Source organism: Haliaeetus albicilla, chromosome 11 (assembly GCF_947461875.1).
Source record: "Haliaeetus albicilla chromosome 11, bHalAlb1.1, whole genome shotgun sequence".
Classification (NCBI taxonomy): Eukaryota; Metazoa; Chordata; class Aves; order Accipitriformes; family Accipitridae; genus Haliaeetus; species Haliaeetus albicilla.
In genome coordinates, this window is record NC_091493.1 from 3,159,676 (window position 1) to 3,179,299 (window position 19,624).

At 44.8% G+C, this 19,624-nt stretch overlaps 1 protein-coding gene across 4 annotated transcripts in view; it reads right to left on the reverse strand.

The window, feature by feature from the left end:
- Positions 1–19,624, reverse strand: part of MICU1 (mitochondrial calcium uptake 1) — a 107,596-nt gene that overhangs the window by 16,799 nt on the left and 71,173 nt on the right. For all 4 annotated transcript variants that reach the window (XM_069795858.1, XM_069795857.1, XM_069795859.1 and 1 more), the window contains 2 exons: positions 18,586–18,783; positions 379–516 (listed from right to left, as the gene is read on the reverse strand). In XM_069795858.1, coding sequence (XP_069651959.1) covers positions 379–516; positions 18,586–18,783 — 336 coding nt within the window. The remainder of the gene's footprint in view (positions 1–378; positions 517–18,585; positions 18,784–19,624) is intronic.

Genomic DNA, 19,624 nt, shown 5'->3' on the forward strand with positions numbered 1-19,624 from the left:
CTAAATAATAAACTGCCCAGTCGCAGCAGCCGATTAATCTAAGGTCGAGCCAGTAACTAGGAACATGTCTTCAATGTTTATTCTGGCTCCAGACCCAGGGTGCCATTCAGCAAATTTAAATCTTGAAAATTACAGCATTCATTTTAATAGGGACAAGCCTATACGCCAAGCTGGACACTGACCACTGCACTCCCACCTCTTCCATCGCCCTGCTGCTGGCAAAATATTTATCACCTGCAAAGTCAGCATATCTCCCTACACTGCTTGACAAGGTGCAGGTGCTTTTCTTAAGATGGAGATTGCTTACTCATTTCTCAACATAGTGCAGGACAACTGTCCCCACTGCAACTTCCCAAATTTGCCACCGATGCCACTGACCTCTCCGTCTTGGAAGTGCTTCTTGAGCTGCTTCAGCATGACAGTAAGTTTCTTGGACTGCACCCCGCTGTAGGCCAGCAGCATGCTGCCGAACTGCCGCTCCGTGATCCGCCCTTCCACTGGGTCATGCCGCTCAAACTGGAAGGGGGGGAAAAAAAGAAAGGGGGAAGTGAAAACAAGACCATGCAGCAGAAAGCTCCATCCAGAGTAAGGGCATACGAAGGCACTGTAACAAAAAATGAACATTGCAGGAAACACTCATGAAGAAGAAATCCTAATGCATTTGAATATTTGCTTTCTCCAGGACTGTCTCCATCAATAAGTCAACATCTTCCCTACGTGCTATGCCTTGGACAACTTCTGGAAGAAGTCTTTGTATCTCGCCTTCCTAGTTTTATCTTGCAAGGGGACAGCATTTGTAGAGCTGGACTTGAAAAGGCAGGATGATTACCTTAACTTGAAACCAAGCTAGTGTCCACAGGTGTCCAAACGGGTGGAAAGCAAGAAGAAATACTAAGGTGTTCTTCATATGCACTTCCAGCTTTGAGATCTGAATTAGCATCCAGAGAATTTGGCTGCTGCAGTGACCTTTTCTGATTGATCAAAGATCTGTGCAGGACTGAGCTAACATGCAAGTACGTGCTTCAAAAGAAGCGCACGTAGGAGTGCTTCCATGATTGCTATAAAGGGGAACGGTGGTTAATAAACCAGGAAAGAAAAGTCTTGCAAAAACTATGTCTCATTTTAGCTCTTCTCTGCTCCAAGTCCTGTACCAGTGTCCCAGCAAGGGAAGGTTCATAGAGGTCTCCAGAGTTCCCCTTCCCCAGTCCCAGAAAGTTCTCCTCACCCTCAGCCCCTTCCAGTCCCTGACCCTTACAAAAGCTGCTGTGAGGCCCCTGCAGAACTTCCCACAAGCCCTCCGGCAAAGAATAGTTTTCTCCATTAATCCACCTCCCCAGCATTAGTTTATGTCCTCCTGGCTTTTGCTGCAGGGGAGAAGGGAAGAGCAATTTCCTGACTTGGGAGGGTGCTGGGTTGGAGCACCAGGTCTCTGCTAGCTGAATAATGCAGATTTCATCTTCTCTTTTTCCCCAACTCTCTGTATCTCTACAAACATCAGCATTAGACTTCAACCGACTTTGGTTTCACAGATCTCAGCGTTCACGATCCCTTACTTGATTTCCTTCAAATTTATCAGAAAACATATGACCTACACTACAGCTGATCACAAGCCAGAAGATGACATTTAACAACAAAATTAATTTTTAAACTCCTATGGAACAACTTAGTACCACTGACTTGACATCGTATTGCTCAGTAAGTTAACCATTTCTGCCTCAACCGCTCTTCTGTGCTTAATTACACAGATAACACAAAAGCCAGCAAGGCACCCAACCAAGATCAAGGTGGGGAGACGAAAGCCAGCAGCTCCACCAGCCTTGCTTTCAATCCTTGTGTAGGCAGAACTCCAGACACTTCTTTTAATATACAGCGCTCTTCAGCTGCGCTATATAGCAACTAGGCTGCTGGCAAACAAGCTATTACAATTTCCATGCTTATGCCAATTTAGGGGTAAATATTTTTTAATTATTGGCATATAAGCCAGACTTTGGCTGCTTTTCCCAGTGGGACACTAAGGGATTCCTACTGCATCTGAAACGCATAAAGTGCCAGGGCTGGAGGGGTTTGGATGGACTATGCTGGCAGGAGGCAGCTCCCAGGTAGACAAATTCTGTTTCTTAGCACCTTGTGCTTTTGCTTGAGTGGCCCACGTGGTAATTAGGAAAAAGATGGCACTTTTTACTGTCCTCTGATACAGACTTTGGGGGTTACTCAAGATGCAAAACATCAGCCTCTGTCCTTGTCATGTGCTGGGGAAAGGAGAGGGAAAACTCATTTAGAGGAAAAGTACGTGTTCTTCATTAAAAAGCAGAGGTAGTCCTTTCTGCCATGTTTGAAGAATGCAAAGAAGTTTTACAATACCCAAGAGACACAAAAATTTGCAGTCAGTACTGTTTCAAAAGCAGCACCAATGCTTTCTTCTACTATAATATTGCTAGTTTCAGCCCAGAAGACACAAACTAGTATTTTTCTACCAACTGCCTTCAAATATCCCCAGTTTTAGCAGACCATAAGATAGCATCTTTTATTAAAGGATAAGACACGGGTCTGAATATCTCAAATCAACCTCATAAGTAGTGAATATGCCTAGAAAAGTCTTGAATCAGTGTCTAAAAGGCTGTCGGTTCTCTCCCCCACCCTGCATTAAGAAGCAGGTATTGTGCAGCTCCATGGGGTAACACAAGCAGCACAGCTCCCTGCAGTCTTGCAGACGGGGAAATAAAAAAGAACCAACTCCTCACAGTTGTTGTGTAACTAAGCATTCAGAGAGTGGTCAGATTTGCACTACTGGGTGCAAAAATAACCAGAAAAAAGTAATTAAAACCCCTTTTCATCTTCATTTTTCTCCTGATGTGTTTCACACAAACCCTTTTGGTGCCAACTTTAAGACAAAAAAACCCCAGGATTATTCTCCAAATGCCACACTGAAGAAGTCTTAACAACAGCACAATGATGAAACACATCATTTCAGCCCAGCTTTCCTCTTTCTTTCCCATTTTCAGCCATGACCCTGAGATACTCAAAGCCATTGCCCCACTACTGCTGCTGAGGGTCTCAGCAAGCCCTTCAGCTCCCCTTGCTTAGGCTTTCCCAAAGAAAAGAAGATATAAACACACCTATGGTTTAAGGATTACCTGGGGAGAGTTGGTACATTAAGAATAATGCTGTAGTTTGCAATCAATGTTTGCAGCCATGCAGCTGGGAGAAAGACAGACAAGCATGCTTTAAGCAGGATTACTTGTAAAATTCAGTGCAAACTTCTGCATCTCAAATGTCACTATAGAAAACTGATAAACTAAGTTATCTTATTTAATAGCACCCATTACTAAATGTTTACAGCTACAGAATAAGCAACGGGGAAAAAATGTTTATTCCTCCTGTGATTCACCTTCTCAGCTTCTGGTCTTCAGGGTTTTAGGCATTTCCTTGGTGGGAAGCTGCAGCTGGACCAATATGTCTAATAGCCACATGACAAATTTCCCCCCCCCAAGAGGTTGCCTGATGCCACTTGGCACCTGCTAATCCTTTTACATTACAAAAACAAAGTGTACTGGCCCAAAAGTTTCCTGGCAGGTAGTACTGGCACGCTTTCAACCATCACTCAAGCAAGGAAAAGATGGACAGAAGCGTAGCAAAACATGCAAACTCTCGGTTTGGGCAACCTGGTCTAGACCACACACCAGGGATTCCTCTGTACTACAAGGAAAATAAAAATCAACAAGTGCTGTTGCATTGGCCATCAAAGACACAAGCCAAGGCAGGTGGGCAAAGCCCTTCTGGAAGCAAATCTGTCTAAGGTATCTGTCGAAAATAACTCCAATATTCAAGTACAAGGATCTCACCAGCTCTGAGCAGCAGTATCGAAGCATGGAACACAACTAACGTGCTGATGCTTGTAGTATTTTTGGCATCTTGCAAAATTTATCGAAAATGAAGTAGAGTGCTGTGCTGGTTTGGGCTGGGATAATTTTCTTCATAGTAGCTGATATGGGGCTACGTTTTGAATTTGTGCTGAAAACAGTGTTGATAATACAGAGATGTTTTCGTTATTGCTGAGCAGTGCTTGCACAGAGCCAAGGGCTTTTCTGCTTCTCCCCCCAAGCCACCAGGAACAGGCTGGGGGGACACAAGGAGTTGGGAGGGGACACAGCCGGGACAGCTGACCCCAACTGACCCAAGGGATATTCCAGACCATAGGATGTCATGCTCAGCACATGAAGCTGGGGAGGAAGGGAGGAAGGGATGTTCGGAGCGATGGCGTTTGTCTTCCCAATTAACCGTTACCACGTGATGGAGCCCTGCTTTCCTGGAGATGGCTGAACACCTGCCTGCTGATGGGAAGTGGTGAATGAATTCATTGTTTTGCTCTGCTGGCACACACGGCTTTTGCTTTCCCCATTAAACTGTCCTTATCTCAGTCCAAGGGTTTCCTCACTTTTAGTCTTCTGATTCTCTCCTCCATCCCACCCGAGGAGGCAGCGAGTGAGGGGCAGTGTGGGGCTTAGTTGCCGGCTTGGGTTAAACCATGACAAGCGCCCATCTGACTGCCATAACCTGAGTCTCGATCGTGGCAGTAGCAAGAGCCTCACCTGCAGCAGACCCACCGCATGAGACGAAACAGCTTTAGTCTCTTGATTTATCACACAGTTGGGAGGTTGTGTTAAAGGACAAAATAAAGATAAAACAAATCTAAGATGAAGAAACTAAAATAACTTACTTATACAAATCTCTTTAAAGCACAAAATGGTCCTGAGACCCTGTGAATAAACCAACTCATTCCCCCTCCCTGTGGGCTCCAAAACTGGTTGCAATTTTTAATTTCTGCAGGTGGTCATCAGGTACAGTGATGAGTCAAAACACCATACAAGTATTATTCACAAAAAATAAAAAAGCCTGTAAACCATGGAATTATAACTCTTCTTATTCTGGGTTTATCTTGCTTTAAAATGAACACCTCTAACATTAAACTGAAACACTCACAGATGCCAAAAGTCAGTTCCTGGCAGCCAAGTGTTATGCTTTCCCATACGCAGGCACACAGTGGTGTTCATTGCAAAGTCAAGCCTAGAAAGGGGCTGGCAAGTGAGAGCTGGTCAACAACGAGTTTCCAAAATCAAATATAATCACCACTGAACTGAGAAAAAGCAAGAAAATCATATTCAGAGAGAAACTTGGCTACAAATGATTTGTGAGTGAAAAAACTTTGATTTCAGCTTCTAAAAAAACAACAAAAAAACCAAACCAAAACTATCTACTCCTGAAACCCCCTTTCCCACCTCCCTGTCTGGGAGCACAGGTACTACATCTGTCCTCTCCTGCCTTCTTGAACGTCTTCTGGCCAACCGAACACAGCTCACCCGTTGTATCTACTTGAAAATGAAGGAGGATGCAAAGCCTACACTAATTTTTCTTTCAGTACTCAATACACAGTCTATGAACAGTGTTAAAATCCCCCAGATTTTTGAAGAGGCAGGAAAAATAGTGTCCTTTCTCAGGTAATCACGATCCTCTGCCTTCATGCATGTGACATTACTGTACAAGTTATTTTTCCACTCACTTGGGGGGGAAAACACAACAAACCCTACAAGGATGGGATGCAGGGCAGAGCACACTGAGATTTACTACAAGCAAACAAGTCCTCTGACAGCCTTTTCCTCTTTCATATATCTTAAAGAAAGGAAAAGCATGGCCAAGGCAATCGCTCAGCCGGCATTGCAGGGCACCAGCTGCTGTGGGACAGAGCAGCTCCCACGTGTGACACACCATCGGGGAAACTGGAGAGGGAAGAGGGGGGTCCTACCCTCTTCCGAACTGCAGCCCCAAAAATCTCACATACAACACAGATGGCCGGCGAGTCCAACACCTCCGGAACAGCTTCCACCCACAGCCACTTGGTGCCAGCAGCGGATTCTGCATCTGCACACCGGCAAGAATACAGTAAATAATGAAATATAACACTCTCCAGAGCTCTTCCCGCAAGCCAGGACACCTGAGATGCTGAAGAAATTAGCCTAAAATATAATAGGCAGTATTCTGAAATTCATTAAAAGCCAACATGACGTGCAAGGAAATCAAATGTGTTTATGAGCGGGTAAGAAGGCAGGAGAAATGAGGCACGGCACTTCACTCTCCCACTGCTAACCTGACCCAGCTTTGCTAGCCCAGTCCCAGTAGCCAATCCATATACCACAGTAGGATACTTTCTACCATCATTTAAAAGACTATCCATAATCTTAAAAGTGTTAAATATTCCCACCTCCCCCCCAGAAAACCCCTGTCAGACAGGAGGAACATCTTCATGTTCCTCTAGAAGCTGAAATGTGGGTAAGCTTCCTTCTAGCTTAGTTTTCTGTCTGAATAAATAACCTTACTCTCTCTTCTTCAACGCATGGAGGAAAGGCTTCATCACATGAGGAGAACAGAAAGCAAATAAACAGTTTTCTCTGCTTCCCCATCCCCTTAATTGCGTAACTTTATGGAAGGGCAATGCAAGGATCCACCATAACACAACAGACCCATAATTCCTCTGCTTCCAGACTTCACTATTTTTTTCCCCCACTAACCCAATTCACCTTCTCCTGTGGGAAACCAAATGCCAGCTTCTGAGAAGCATCCAGCCTGAACCAATTCAGAGACACCACCATGAGAAACATCTTTATTAAAAAAAAAAAATAATCCACTGGAACTTCTTAAACACAGTCATTGGCTTCCTTTCAGCTCTCCTTCTGCCACCACCAGCTGCAAGGGTCACTGCTGGGAAATCAAGCAGGTCTGATGGCTAAGGAACCATCTGGCACGGGCAGGAGGACCTCCTCTGCGTCCTCCTTGACTGTGGAGATGGGCCATAGACTCAAGACCATCCACCTCATTAATGTAGACTTTTCGAATCTGAGAAACAATGGGGAAACCAGGAAATTGCCGTTTAAACCGAAGGTTTAGGGAGCAAACAGCATCGTGTCTCTATGAGCACAGACCTGCAGCCCTGGTGCCCCATATGTCGTGGGGTAAGGGCTGAATTGCCCCTTCCAGTTCAGGCTCGGTGTGGAGGGATACTTCTAAACCCATCTTCTGTAAGTTTGATGTAAATATTCTTGAACTTCAAACTAGCTGCAACCAGGCATCCCAGCAATATAGCTTCTATCCTCTTTAAACACTCATATTAGCAAAATATCTAGCTGTGTTTTAACAGGGTCTTAAATTTCTAGGAAGACTTCCCCTAAAACCCAATCAAACTATATATTCCCTAAAATCTCAAAGCAAGCATCTAAAAAATAAATGTATGTGTGCCACATATCCAATTGAGATAGCAAAAAAAAAAATTACAAGGCCTTTTGGATGGAGAAAAAAGTGTTGAGGGATAATTTTTGAGCTTATTTATGGTGGTTAAACAAACATCAATAGCAGAAATATTGCTAATACTGTCAGGTTTAAGGGTAGTTGAAAAAGGTGACCTGTTCAGAGTGCTGCGGTGTGCGTAATAAGGAATCAAAAGGGTCTGTGAAATAATGATTTGTAGGGTAATATTCAGATTCACAATATATGACCCTTTAAAGTGGTATTTGCTCAAAGTTTTATTTGACAGGCTGTAATACATTATTTATCTGCAAACTGCTGCAGCACTGGCTCTGTTTACTGTTCTGGAGAAGCAGGCTGCCAGGATCTCTTGTCAAGTTGCATATACAACTATGACAGAGGAAGAAAAAAAGGGGATAACACTGTACATCTTCCTAAGCCCCAGCAACCTCCTCCACCCAGTGTTTGCCCAGGCACCAGATTACTGGTGCAAAAGTTTCTAAAGGCTTTTTATTTAGAAAGATCAAAGGTCTCAAAATATTTTTTTGCGGGGTGGGGTGGGGTGGATGTGGGTGGGGGTGGTGTTAATTATGCTGAAAGGTTCCAGTGCACATGGATCTAAAACACTGGGTTTTGCAAAGCGAAACCCAGCCTGCTCCAGATACAACCTGGTGTACTGTGCTGGCAGCCTGCAAATTGTCACTGGATGGGATCAAAGACCAATTACATTATTTGGTAAAAACCAGCCAAAGAAACAGCTCTAAAGTTAAGAGCTACCAACAGTGGGAGAAATGCAAATGGGAAGGATGCGGAGGAGGAAATGCCAAACCCAGCTTGGACACCACTCTGCAATGCTGGGCAGTGCAAACCCAGGCTGCCCAAGGAAGTCGGTCCAGAGTTGGATAACCCGTACACAGAAGCAAACCACGACCACCATGACCCACCTCCGATGCCCAGAGTGGGCTGAGAGGCTCCTTGCCTGCAGCGCTGCAGCAGCTCCTGCCCCGGCATGCTGCAACACTGGCTGCGCCGAGCTGGCACGCTGCCTACTGCTGATGGCGGTTCCTGCTCCACCAGGGATGGGCAGACAGCACCGCAAAGTCCTCAGGTTCGGAAACCACTTCTGAGCCTCATAAAAACTAGCCAGAGCATCCGAATTATTTAATTGCCCATTAACTCCTTCCCTTACCTGATTCCCTAGACTCAAGTGTGGGTTGTACAGCTGGATCAGGTCAGGAAAAACGCTCCCAATGCTACCAGCGGCAGCCTGCTGCTCTTTTTTATCTTAAAAACCCATATGAAAGAAAAGGCAGCTATTTTCACACAAGAAAAATCCAATCTTCCAAACGCTTTCCCTCTGCTCTCTGAGAGCAGCTTAAGTGAATATGTAGCAGCCAGGTTAAAAATGTACATCTGTCAGTGGCAGTGCAATCCCAGCAGACCAGGTGTTTGATGGATGCTTTTGAGGTTTCATTGACCTTGGCATGCCACTGCTGCCTCCAAGGGGAAAAAATTAATTCCAATCACCAGCAACTTGTTATGCTTTAACGAGCAATTAAAAAAGGTTATGTAAAGACAGCCACACCTGAAATTCATCCTCATGAATCAAAATAACTTCTTGCCAGCTCTGAGAAGATCTGCATTTTGTAATTTCATGCATTGGAGGAACGAAAGGAAGGAAATGTAAAGGAGAGGAATCAGTAATACTGAAAGGGGAAAGGACATGTCTGACAATTACAGGGAAGCACTGCTGGGATGGAGAGGCGGAAGAGATGAGCAGCCACCTTCCACTGCTTCTCTCCAGACCTGCCTGCATTCCTGCCATTCCTGCCCCCATTCCTGCCATTCCTGCCCTTGACAATGCTCCTGGTACCTTCGTGCAAGGAACAGAGGAGCTTTTCCATCCTACATGCTCACTGAATGAGAAAAGAGCAAAGTTCAGAAGCAGTACGAGTTCCCAGCCCACTGGCAGGGATACCCACGGGATGGTGGAGCCGCAAGTACCAGAGCCAAACTGTTACTCTGAAAAACACAAATAAAAATCTCCATGGAACTGATATACACAATTTTATTAAGAAATATAGCTCTCTTACTGCCTGTTAGAATTTATGCTGTTCCTGCTTGACCTTGGCACTCAATTTGCCAAGAAAAATAAGTTTGCAGCAGTTTGATTCAGCCTAACAGGGAAAAGGGAGTGCCTGTGTCCTGCTCCCATGTCCTTAATGCACCAACAGAGGCAAAGTCAGGAGCTGAAGCACAGACAGCGACGTGTGAAGGTGCAGAACAGCTCTGTCTTCAGAGCTTGAAAGGAGCAAAAGAGCAAGAGGACTAAAGCGTTTGTTCATATAGCAGAAGCACAAGGCAGAGGTCAGATACCTGCTACAAGAATTGCTCATCAGAAACTTCCCAAGCAGTGATTTTAGCAGGCCATTATCATGCAGGACTCTATTTCTATTTATTTTGGGTCATGCTTAAGAAGCTGGCAGACATTCTCACCCAAGGAAGCACAGCAAGCCTATTGTGTGATAAACATTTTGGGTTTTTTTCTGTGATTAATAAAACACACTGCCCATGTTCCTGTAGTCACAGTATTTGAGGGTCCACGGGAAGACAGAAAACACACAGCCCTAAACATCTGCTTTGATTTTTGTCAGCTAACCGGACATTGCAAATGCCTCAGCAACAGCTCCGCAGTAACAAAACAAAGACGCAGAAGCTTCCAAGACAGTTCCTGCCTTTCCCATCTCACTAACAGCACAAAACCCAGCACGAGCACAAAATCCTGCACATATGTGCTGAGCTTGCTGGGCATGAGCTAGTGTTGGTCTGAAGCCTTCCTCTGTACGGGGTTTATGCGCCCAGGTACATCACCCAGCCACCGCAGCTGTACGGCTGAAGTCCCAACATGTTCACGCAGACGTCCCGGCCTCTTGCCCAACAACTTTTGGGACTACCTGGCTCTTGGTTAACTGAATTGTGCACACATGAACAAAAGCATCTATGCTAAACTAGCTGATCCCTTCTACTGTACGGACTTGGCCATACAAACCTCTACACACACTCTCGTGGCAATGTAATTAATCAAAATACCACTCTTGGGATTTTATGTGCAGGGGTCCTACAAAAGGCTCTGCTGCCTGCATGAGCGCAGGGCTCAGCGTGCTGCACTGCGGGAGCTTGGGAGTGGATTTACACACACTTCATAAACCAAAGGAGCCTGTTGTTACAGAGCAAAACCCTCTACTGCTACTAACGATGCAATAAATAGAAATTCCAATAAAATCCTCAAACGGCTTCCCCTGCAGAGCCGCTGCATTAACCACATTTAAGTCTCCCAGTTCAAATAAAAGCAAAGCAGCAGCATATACCATAACGGGTGCTTTCTCACCAGGCATTGCAATGGTTGCTTTAATCAGTCCATGAAGCACCCATCCCAAGCGAGAAGGTGACAAACCTGCTCCTGCGCATTTGAGCAATGTCCCAGCAATGCTCACCAGTAGCTGCAGCACCTCAATGCACACGTATTGTCACACCCATGCCCAGCTTCACTAGCACGTTTCTGGACCACCAACTATTTCGGTCTGCTGACCACAGAACATTCTCAGCTTGACACTGGGTGCCTGCTTGGCGTTACTGCCCTTAACCTCAGCGTGTCAGCACCAGCTGTAGCGTTGCAACTGTTCACTTGTCACTGCTGATGGAGCGGACCCAAGTTACAGCTAAGACACAATTTAAGAAGTGGCAGCCTGAGTGCTTTTATTTGATTTTGATCCAACAGGTATGTTGAAGATGACCACACAGCCAGACATGGTCTTCCCATGCTCACTAGGCTGAGTACGGAGTTGACTGAAGCAGAGTCCAAGGGCCGGTGCACCCATCACTTCTTGAAGCGCACTGGTTAGCACCCCCAGGATGTCCCACCAAGCATTTCACAGCTGACATGCAGATGCTTGATGTGCTCTTATGATCCTGAGCTCCCCATAACAGCCCCACGGCTGATACTTGACTCTTCCTCCACCTTTCAGAGTGAGGCACTGGAAGGGTTTGATTTCTCTGGCATGGACTATTTCCCCACTTGTTTTCGCAGCCTGTACTGGGGAGGAATTAGTTAGGAATAGTGTTTATGGCATCTTCCTAGAGGCATGAAGCACAGTTTTTGCTACCTCACCCGTGACAGTGAGCCACCCACCCACTGGCAATCTCCCTTCTTAATGAAAAAAGGGACTGAAATTCAACCTGTCTTGTATTTAAACTAAATTTTCCCTGGTGCACATTTAAGCCTTTCATTACCTGCTCTGCCATTATTGATTGATGAAAATTACTTGCCTCGGTCTTCTTTATAGTGACTCCTCACGTTTACTGAGACAGTTATATCTCCCTTCTGTCTTTCCTTTAGGCTGTATGTGGCATGGCCTTGTAACTTATTCCTATTTTTCCAGATTTTTTTTTTCCATAATAACACCCCACTCAGAATTCTTACCAAATCTTTGGCCAACATTGGACAAAACCTGAATGTCAGCTTTTCCCCAAACCCTAACCAAGACAGTACAGTCAACCTGGAAGCTTCACGTGACCCTTTCCATTCACACGCCAAGACAAAAGCAGGCTGCCAGAACCTTTGAATGCCATCAAAGACATGAGGAGACGTCCAGATGATTTCAACTGCCGGCCTAGAAATTCCCAGCTTACACATGTATACGCTGGGCTGTGACTCCTTAGCTACAGAGTTCCCTGATATGAACCTAATCACGGTGGTCACTTGATCCCATTTTTAACTGGAGATGTCACAAAATTGTCATCCACAACACCTTCATGGTCATCCATCACAAAGTCATGGTTATCAGTCTTATTTCTATACCCTAAAACTTCTAACACATTAAACACAGAAGAGGGAGTATATAGATCTGTGGGAAGAAACCTGGTAACTCCTCTCTACTTTCACTAAACTCATCATGGCTTTATCCATCCCTGACTCTAGCGAGCACTTCTGGGTGGAAAAAGCCTCAAGGACGAAGTCCTCTTTCCTTCCAGAATTGTTGTTTAAAGGTTACTGGCTGTCAACATACCTTGAATCTAGAATTAGGGGATGACAAAACTGACACAGCCCCAGAGTGTGGGGCGCTCAGACTCTGATGGAGACAGGTACGTTCTCCAAGATGTCCCATCCGCTGACCCCTTCACACCCAATCTGCCACTGCTAGCTGGGATTGACCAAGAGAAAGAGGTTCAGACTGAACTTGGTATGTAACAGCACAAAAGGACAACTGGGTAGCAGAGGATCACCGCAGGAGGTGTCCCCTCTGTAAACAGATCTGATCCTCCACTGCTGTCTCCCATGTCTCTTGGCTTCATAGTATTCATCCTGCAGCTGCACAGGCAGTCCGTAAGCGCACATTTGGTCTGTTGTCTTAGCAGAGAAGCAGCTCCTAGGCAACACACCAGAATACAAACATAAAAGTGAAGCTGCTCTGGGTTTTCCTTTGGTTGCCTAAAAAGTGGCTGCTTTTTAATCATATTTTCAGCTTATTAATATTCCTCTCCCATCTCTACTTCTGTGCTTTACCTATTTCCTCTCACAGCAGCCATTGTTTGCCCTTCACAACCCCAGGGCTTGCAGTGACTCCCTCCCACTGCTCACAACCCAGCTACAGCATTGGGCTTGCTGGGCAGGAGCTCTCAAGCTGTGCAGTACACACCACCGAGCCCGGGTCCTCCCAGTGCTGCATCCCCACCTCACCTTCTCATTGCATCACTCATCCTCTGGGATAAACAGAGGACCCATGAGGTGCACTTGAGGCTTTCTGTATTTAATGATCGGCCCATCCTTCCCTCCTTCCCCATAGCATAATGAATGGTTTCAAAACATATCTTTTAATACCTCATACTGCAGACTTACTGGCGCATCCCAGGTGACTCAAACCATTCCTCAATATGTTTGCACATCAGAGATGCCACAGTGACAGATACCGCAGCTAAGTGCTGCAACCAGGTTAGGAAATCACTAACAAAAAAACCAAGCAATTTTTGTAATGGGGCAATTAATGGCAGATAAGAAAGACAACTTCATAAGTGCTGGTTTGGCTTTTCATATGTAAGGACCATGTGAAGGAAAAGAAAGCAAGCAGGGGACTAAAGAAGGAGATATAGAGGATACAGATACAGAACCAGATATAGAACTGACAAAACTATGTAAGTATACAAAATCCATTACAGGACACAGAGAAGGAGAAATTAATATGAAAAAAGGGAAAACATCACAACCCCCACCATTATTCCCACAGCGGCCAGGACAGCAGTGAAGTTGATAGTGAGCAGATCAGCAGGTGAAGGACAACTTTGTGACACAACACAGCAAACCATGACAGAGACTGCCATAAGGGTGACTTAAAATAAAAATGCCTTGTCTAAGTTGAATAGCAAATTGACCTCCAAAAAGTCCGAGTTTGGGGCCCTTTCTTACAAAGCTTATCCAGTCTGACACTGCCAGATTTCATTTTTCAGGCCAGTGAAAACAACTGAAGTTACTTTTTTCTTTCACCTAAATCACTGCAGCAGATACAAAGACACATGACTCATTGCTACAAACTTTGTTGCCTGTGTTAACAAATCACTGAAAATCTGTATCAGTCTGCAAGCCCATATAAAAACAAGGCAGAACCCAAAAAATCTTGAGTAAGCTGGAAACAACACAGTAGTTTTTAAAACTTGGCACAGGATTACTCAGGTACTAACTACCCCATCACTGTGACTCAGAACAGAAAGGCACTTACGGACTCAAGCTTTTACCCTAAAACCAGATTGCGAAGCAACAGAAATACCTTCTGAAACCACAATATTCATTAAGACAGGGTTGAGACCCAAAAAGATCTAAGACTTTCTAATGAGATATGTGCAGATGGAAGAGCACCCATCATCCCTTCTTCATAAAAAACAAACTAAACAGCAATCGTATTGGCATTGGTCATGAAAACAGGAGCTTCCAGGGTAAAGAAGTTACTCTCACATCACCTGTCACAGAACAGACACATAAAATAAGTGATTTTCTGGATGGCAGCAATGAGCTCTTTGCTCCAGTGCTCAAAAGATCTTTTGCTTGGGAGCTGCTGCTATTGGGGCATCCTTGATCCTTCAGTAAACAAGAAACTTCAAAGATCCCAATGTTTAAGCATAAGGATACACATCTGCACAAGGATCTGACTCTTCAACCTATCTGGCAAGCTCCTCCATGGGAACCTGCAACGCACCACCTCAAAGCACAGACCTCAGATCATACCACACTGAGGCATGGGGTTGTTCAAAGCCATGGAGCATAACTTTGCCTCTCCAACCATGGCATCTCCTGCCAGGAAGACAGCCCCACACCTACAAAGCACAGGGCTGGATTAGTACCTGCTTCGCCAATTCAGCTGAGAACAAATGCCCTCCATGAATAACTGTCAGGGAAACAATGTGCTATAGAAATCTCACTGCAGGCAAATTGAAAATAAAAAAAAATTCTTTACTAAGGTTTTATACCATAGGCACATATCCCACTGCTGGCAGAACAAGACCTTGGGAGATAAAAGACGACTAAATACAGAGATTAAATCACTCCTATTAGCAGGTTTTGTGTTGCCTTTCAGGGGTGACACAGATGTGGAGAACAAAGGGCTAACTCATCTTTTCTACATGCACTTACAGAATCATAGAAAAACTTAGGCTGGAAGAGACCCACAGGCTGGCTGGGACTCCTTGTGGTCCACCAAGGACACAGGAGTACCTAGGACAGACATTAACAAGCAGAAATAGCTTAAACAATTATGTCAAGCCCTATCCACCTTCCTAACTCACAGAGTACTTTCACTCAAAAAAACCCAACACCATTCGACCCCAATACCGCCTGTCCTCTAACAGGACACATTATAGCTGCAGAGCCTGTCCAGACAAACTTGTCACCGTTTGTCACACTAAGCAACAAGAAGAAAGCAAGTCTTTCCATAGACGCTAATGCAAGGCAGCGTGAATGCGGTAAGAAAACAGCAAGGACTTTGCCAGGAGCCTGCCCCATTCAGTAGGTTGGTTCCTGTGGCTCAGCCTTAGCTAAGCCGGGCCACCCTGCAATGCAACAAGAAGGCCATGGCTTCCTCAAAGTAGCCAAACCACAAAAAGTTGTAATAAGCCATTAAAAGCGTCTCCTCTCCCTCTGGCTGTGGTTACTTTTCTCATCCTTCCTTTCCCGCAACTGAGCTGATTGCCGAGTTTCCATAAAATGATGGAAAATGTACTTTCATCAAAAAAATAAGCAGAATGCAAGAAGAAAACACCAGGCCATGGTTACTTAAGCATGCTGTCAGCACTTCAGCCATAAGGAAAATTGACATGTTCAGGGCTTTGTCTGATTTAATTCCTCTGAGAAAGTTTCTGCTTGATCTTAACAAGGAATATGCATGAATATTTTGGTAAGAAAAAAAAATGAACCAAAATCAGTAAGAGGAAAGTGGATTCAAACGGTCAGAAACTATTGTTCCACCTTCACAGTCAGAAACTGGCTCTCAAGCGTATTAACTGCAGATATGCCTGGATCCTGAGCTGAAGGGAAAAGAGCTTTAAAAAAGGTCTTACTTAAAGTAGATTTCTTTCAGAAGAGAGAAAGCAAGCATCCCACTTTGAGAACAGAGGCACTGTGTCACTTGGGGGCTGCACCAGCCCCAGGAGATATTATTCAGACCTGCTCACAGTGCATTTCCCCAAAGCCTCTTCTGGGGTTTTGACAACGAATGTGAACAAAAACTAGTTTTCAAATTAACATCCCAACTTCAGGCCATGTACTAATTTTGCTACGCCAGCAAAGGATGAGCATATGAGGGTACAAGAGTTCAGTTGAGCCCCTGGCAGATCTGCCACCAGCTCTTTTCTGCTCCTTCTTGTCCACCGGTAACATCAGTCACACCAAGAGAAGGGTCCAGAGATGATCTGCATGGGCAGTGAAGCACGACCTGTGACAAAGGACCACTGTGCTCACAGGCTCCTTACCCAAACAGACGCATAAAACAAGGGAAGCCATTAAAAATCAGCTACATGAGTTACCTGATGCTCTGTAATACAGCATTTCCTAATGCCACTTCTCACTTTCTTCTGATTTGAACAGGTCAAGCTAAATACTTGAGGAATGTCTCTTCTCTGAATTACCACGTTTAAGTGGCAGAGTTCATTAGAGCACTCCCTGGAAAAGGAGCAATGCAAACCCACTAGACGCTTGTGTGAAAAGCTGCTTAACCGTGAACAAACACATCAAATGTGAAGCAAGGGTAGAAGGTGGGAGATCATGTCAAAAGAGATAAAAGCAGAAGAAAAGACATGCCACGTTACGTAACACTGAGAACAGAAATAGGCCTGTATTGCCTAAATTGATGAGAACTATGAACAGAAAAATCAGGTACTTAAGTATCATGAACTCCGGAAAAAAAATAAGTTTGGCAGAACAGAACTGTTACTGTTGCATAGGTCAATTTTTCAGTTAAAATGAGTATCAGTAATGCTAAGCACAGCACAGTACTGTGCTCAAGGGTGCTGTCAGGAATTCAGTAACGATGCGTTTATGATACTCATTAGCTTACCAAGACATAAATATCTTGCACTGTCCCCAGTTAACTAACTTGTTAGAAGGGCAACTAACATTCACCAAGAATACCCACAATTGACTGAAAACACTAAAAACTAAATTAATATTAAACTGTTGCAGGAGAAAAAGAAGAACAAGTACCATGAAACTGAAAAAAAACCATTGCTTCTTAATGAGGTAAGTGGGGACCTGTGGAGGGAGCACAGGACTCCAGCACAGGGTCAGAAATACTTCAGCGCCTCCTTGTTGCCCGTCCCTGGAGCGATCGTGGCGGGGGAAACTGGAGCAGGACAGCAAACGAGGATAGAATAATCTCTATTTCTCTTCCCTTTGCGTTCGAGTTTCAGCTTATGTTTCTTAACCTTAAAAAGTATTTCATTCATTTCAATTTGTAGAGGCACTGAGGAATCGACACTTTCCAGTTCACAAACAACATTACCTTCAACCAGCCTATTCCCCCTGCAAATGCAGAGCCACACCACCGCTTTAATGACCAGTTAAATAAAGTCAGTGAACTGGACAATTACCTTCATAAAAAAAAATTAGTCCTTGGGTCAGTTTCTTACTTAGATTCATAAAACTCCAAATAAAAAAGGGAATAAATTCAGGTTAAGTTTGCAACGACTGACTTAAGAGGAACTTAATAAAATGCTGTTCATTAGCTGGATCACACAACCTGAGCACATGGACATTTATAGATCAGACTGAGGCAGCAGTAAGCTCTGAATACTGTTGTCTTAACAGGTTATGGTTGTGATGGGATCTTCTTGTACACAAATCCTCATTTCTGATACAAATAAAAGCCTGTTTTTGCTCAAGCCAGGTCAAACCTTTGAGCCTGCTGCAGAGAAGGGCACTATTTCTAACTGAGTCAATTCCATTTGGGAGACAAAACACAGACCAAGGAGTCCCGTACTCACTTTATTTAGAAGAACCAAATTTTGAAGCTTGATGCTTAAATTCAAGCTATGTGACTAGGAGCAGGAGATTGGGAGCTGCTGTTAACTCATGGTAATAGCAAAGAAAAAAGGACCCCTCCAATTCAATTGAAAGGTAATAAACTCAGAAGAGGTGGACAACTTTTCTTATAAAGCACATCAATCCAGGAGTAAATAATGGAGGTCACATAACAGAGAGCACCTATGTAGCAGGATTCAAACAAGGCTTGAACACTTACATAGCAGAAATATTCAGAGTAGTGAAGCAAACAAGGAGAGGACAGAAGCACAGATGGAAGAGTTTTGGGAATGTTATAAACCCTGGTCCTTCAGGGCACACCTCACTCATCAGGACCGAGACAAACCTTCCTTAGTAAGGTAGCAACAGACCACTCACAAACTCTATTGTTTTTTGGTTTTATCTAAAGCATCTCCATCACCTCCATTGGCAGTGCCAAAGCAACAGCAAGGCAAGCACCAGGTGGAGGGACACACACCTGGGACATGCTGGCTGCTGCTGCAACTCCACAAGAGCAGCTACTGACAAAGGCTGGATATGTTCCTGGGGAGTGCCACAGGCACTGAAATGCTCATCAGAAATTTAACAACATGTTTGATCCGTGAGTGCTATGAGCCACAGCTGTAGTAATTGCCTCTGAATCCTTCCCACACTCTTGCTCTTCCTCCAGAAACCACATCATGCAGCACAGTCTGTGCTGCGCTGCCCTCCCCATATGTAAAAATAACCCAAACCTCAAGCTTCAGAATATCGTGCTGCAGTTTGCGCTGGAAGTCGAGGAAGTGGGAGATGGTCAGCTTTCCCTTCAGATCTGCCCCAAAGAAGTATGTTGTCAGTGCAGAGTTGAAGCCAGTTTTCAGGGTGTTCCCTGTTGTAGACCGATCTCTGTGGCGCATGCCCATGCTGGTTTGGGAACGAATGATGCTCTGGACCTAAAAGTAAGAGGGAGGATGTTAGCATCAAAAACACCCCTGGGACTTAGACTAGTCAAGTATCAGTACGAGGTACTCCAAGCTCAGCCATGTCATCCTCTGTTATTTTTTTTGTCTGAAATAATTCTTAAAAGATATGACAATTCAAAAATTTGGCTGAACTTAGGCTTTGTTTTTTTCAGTCCTCTTTAAAGAGAGTATGAAATGCTTGAAATGAATTTTAAGAAAAAAATCACCCTGTTTGCAGATAAGCATTCTAACGCTGATCCTCCTCGTGGTCAGCAGAGAGCAGCTCGTTCCCAGCAAAGTTGCAGGAGGAGAGAAAGCTGAGGCAACCGCGGGGAAGAAAAAAAAAGCCTGCACATGTTTTGGAGCTTGCACTCCTACTTTACTGCACATCCATGTTAGCTCACACCAACCCCAGTTAGCTCCCATCGCATCTCCTTTCCCCTTGTGCACAAACCCCGGGTTTTTCCACCCAAGGGCACCCTCTCCTTGCTGCCTGCTGCTCTCTTCCATGGCTGGAAGCTCCTCCGACTGGTGCTGTACGGCAAGCTGAGCTGCAGGCAGGGGCTGACCCACCCAGAGCAAAGGGCTCTCCAAAAGTCCCACAAGCTGCATCAGCCCAAATACAACCCCAGCGGCAGCACCAGCAGAATAACAAGTAATGCAGAAGCGTCCGAGTTACCAGCAGACCAGGGTATTTGCACGAAGACAGCCAAGTGTGAAAGCACATATTATAAACAGCAGTGTTTTTAACAAACCACGCAGGCAAACAGCATCATCCTTCCCTGAGCTCTCAGCAGCACCCTGTACCTTCTCAAAGGGACAGGGCAAGTAC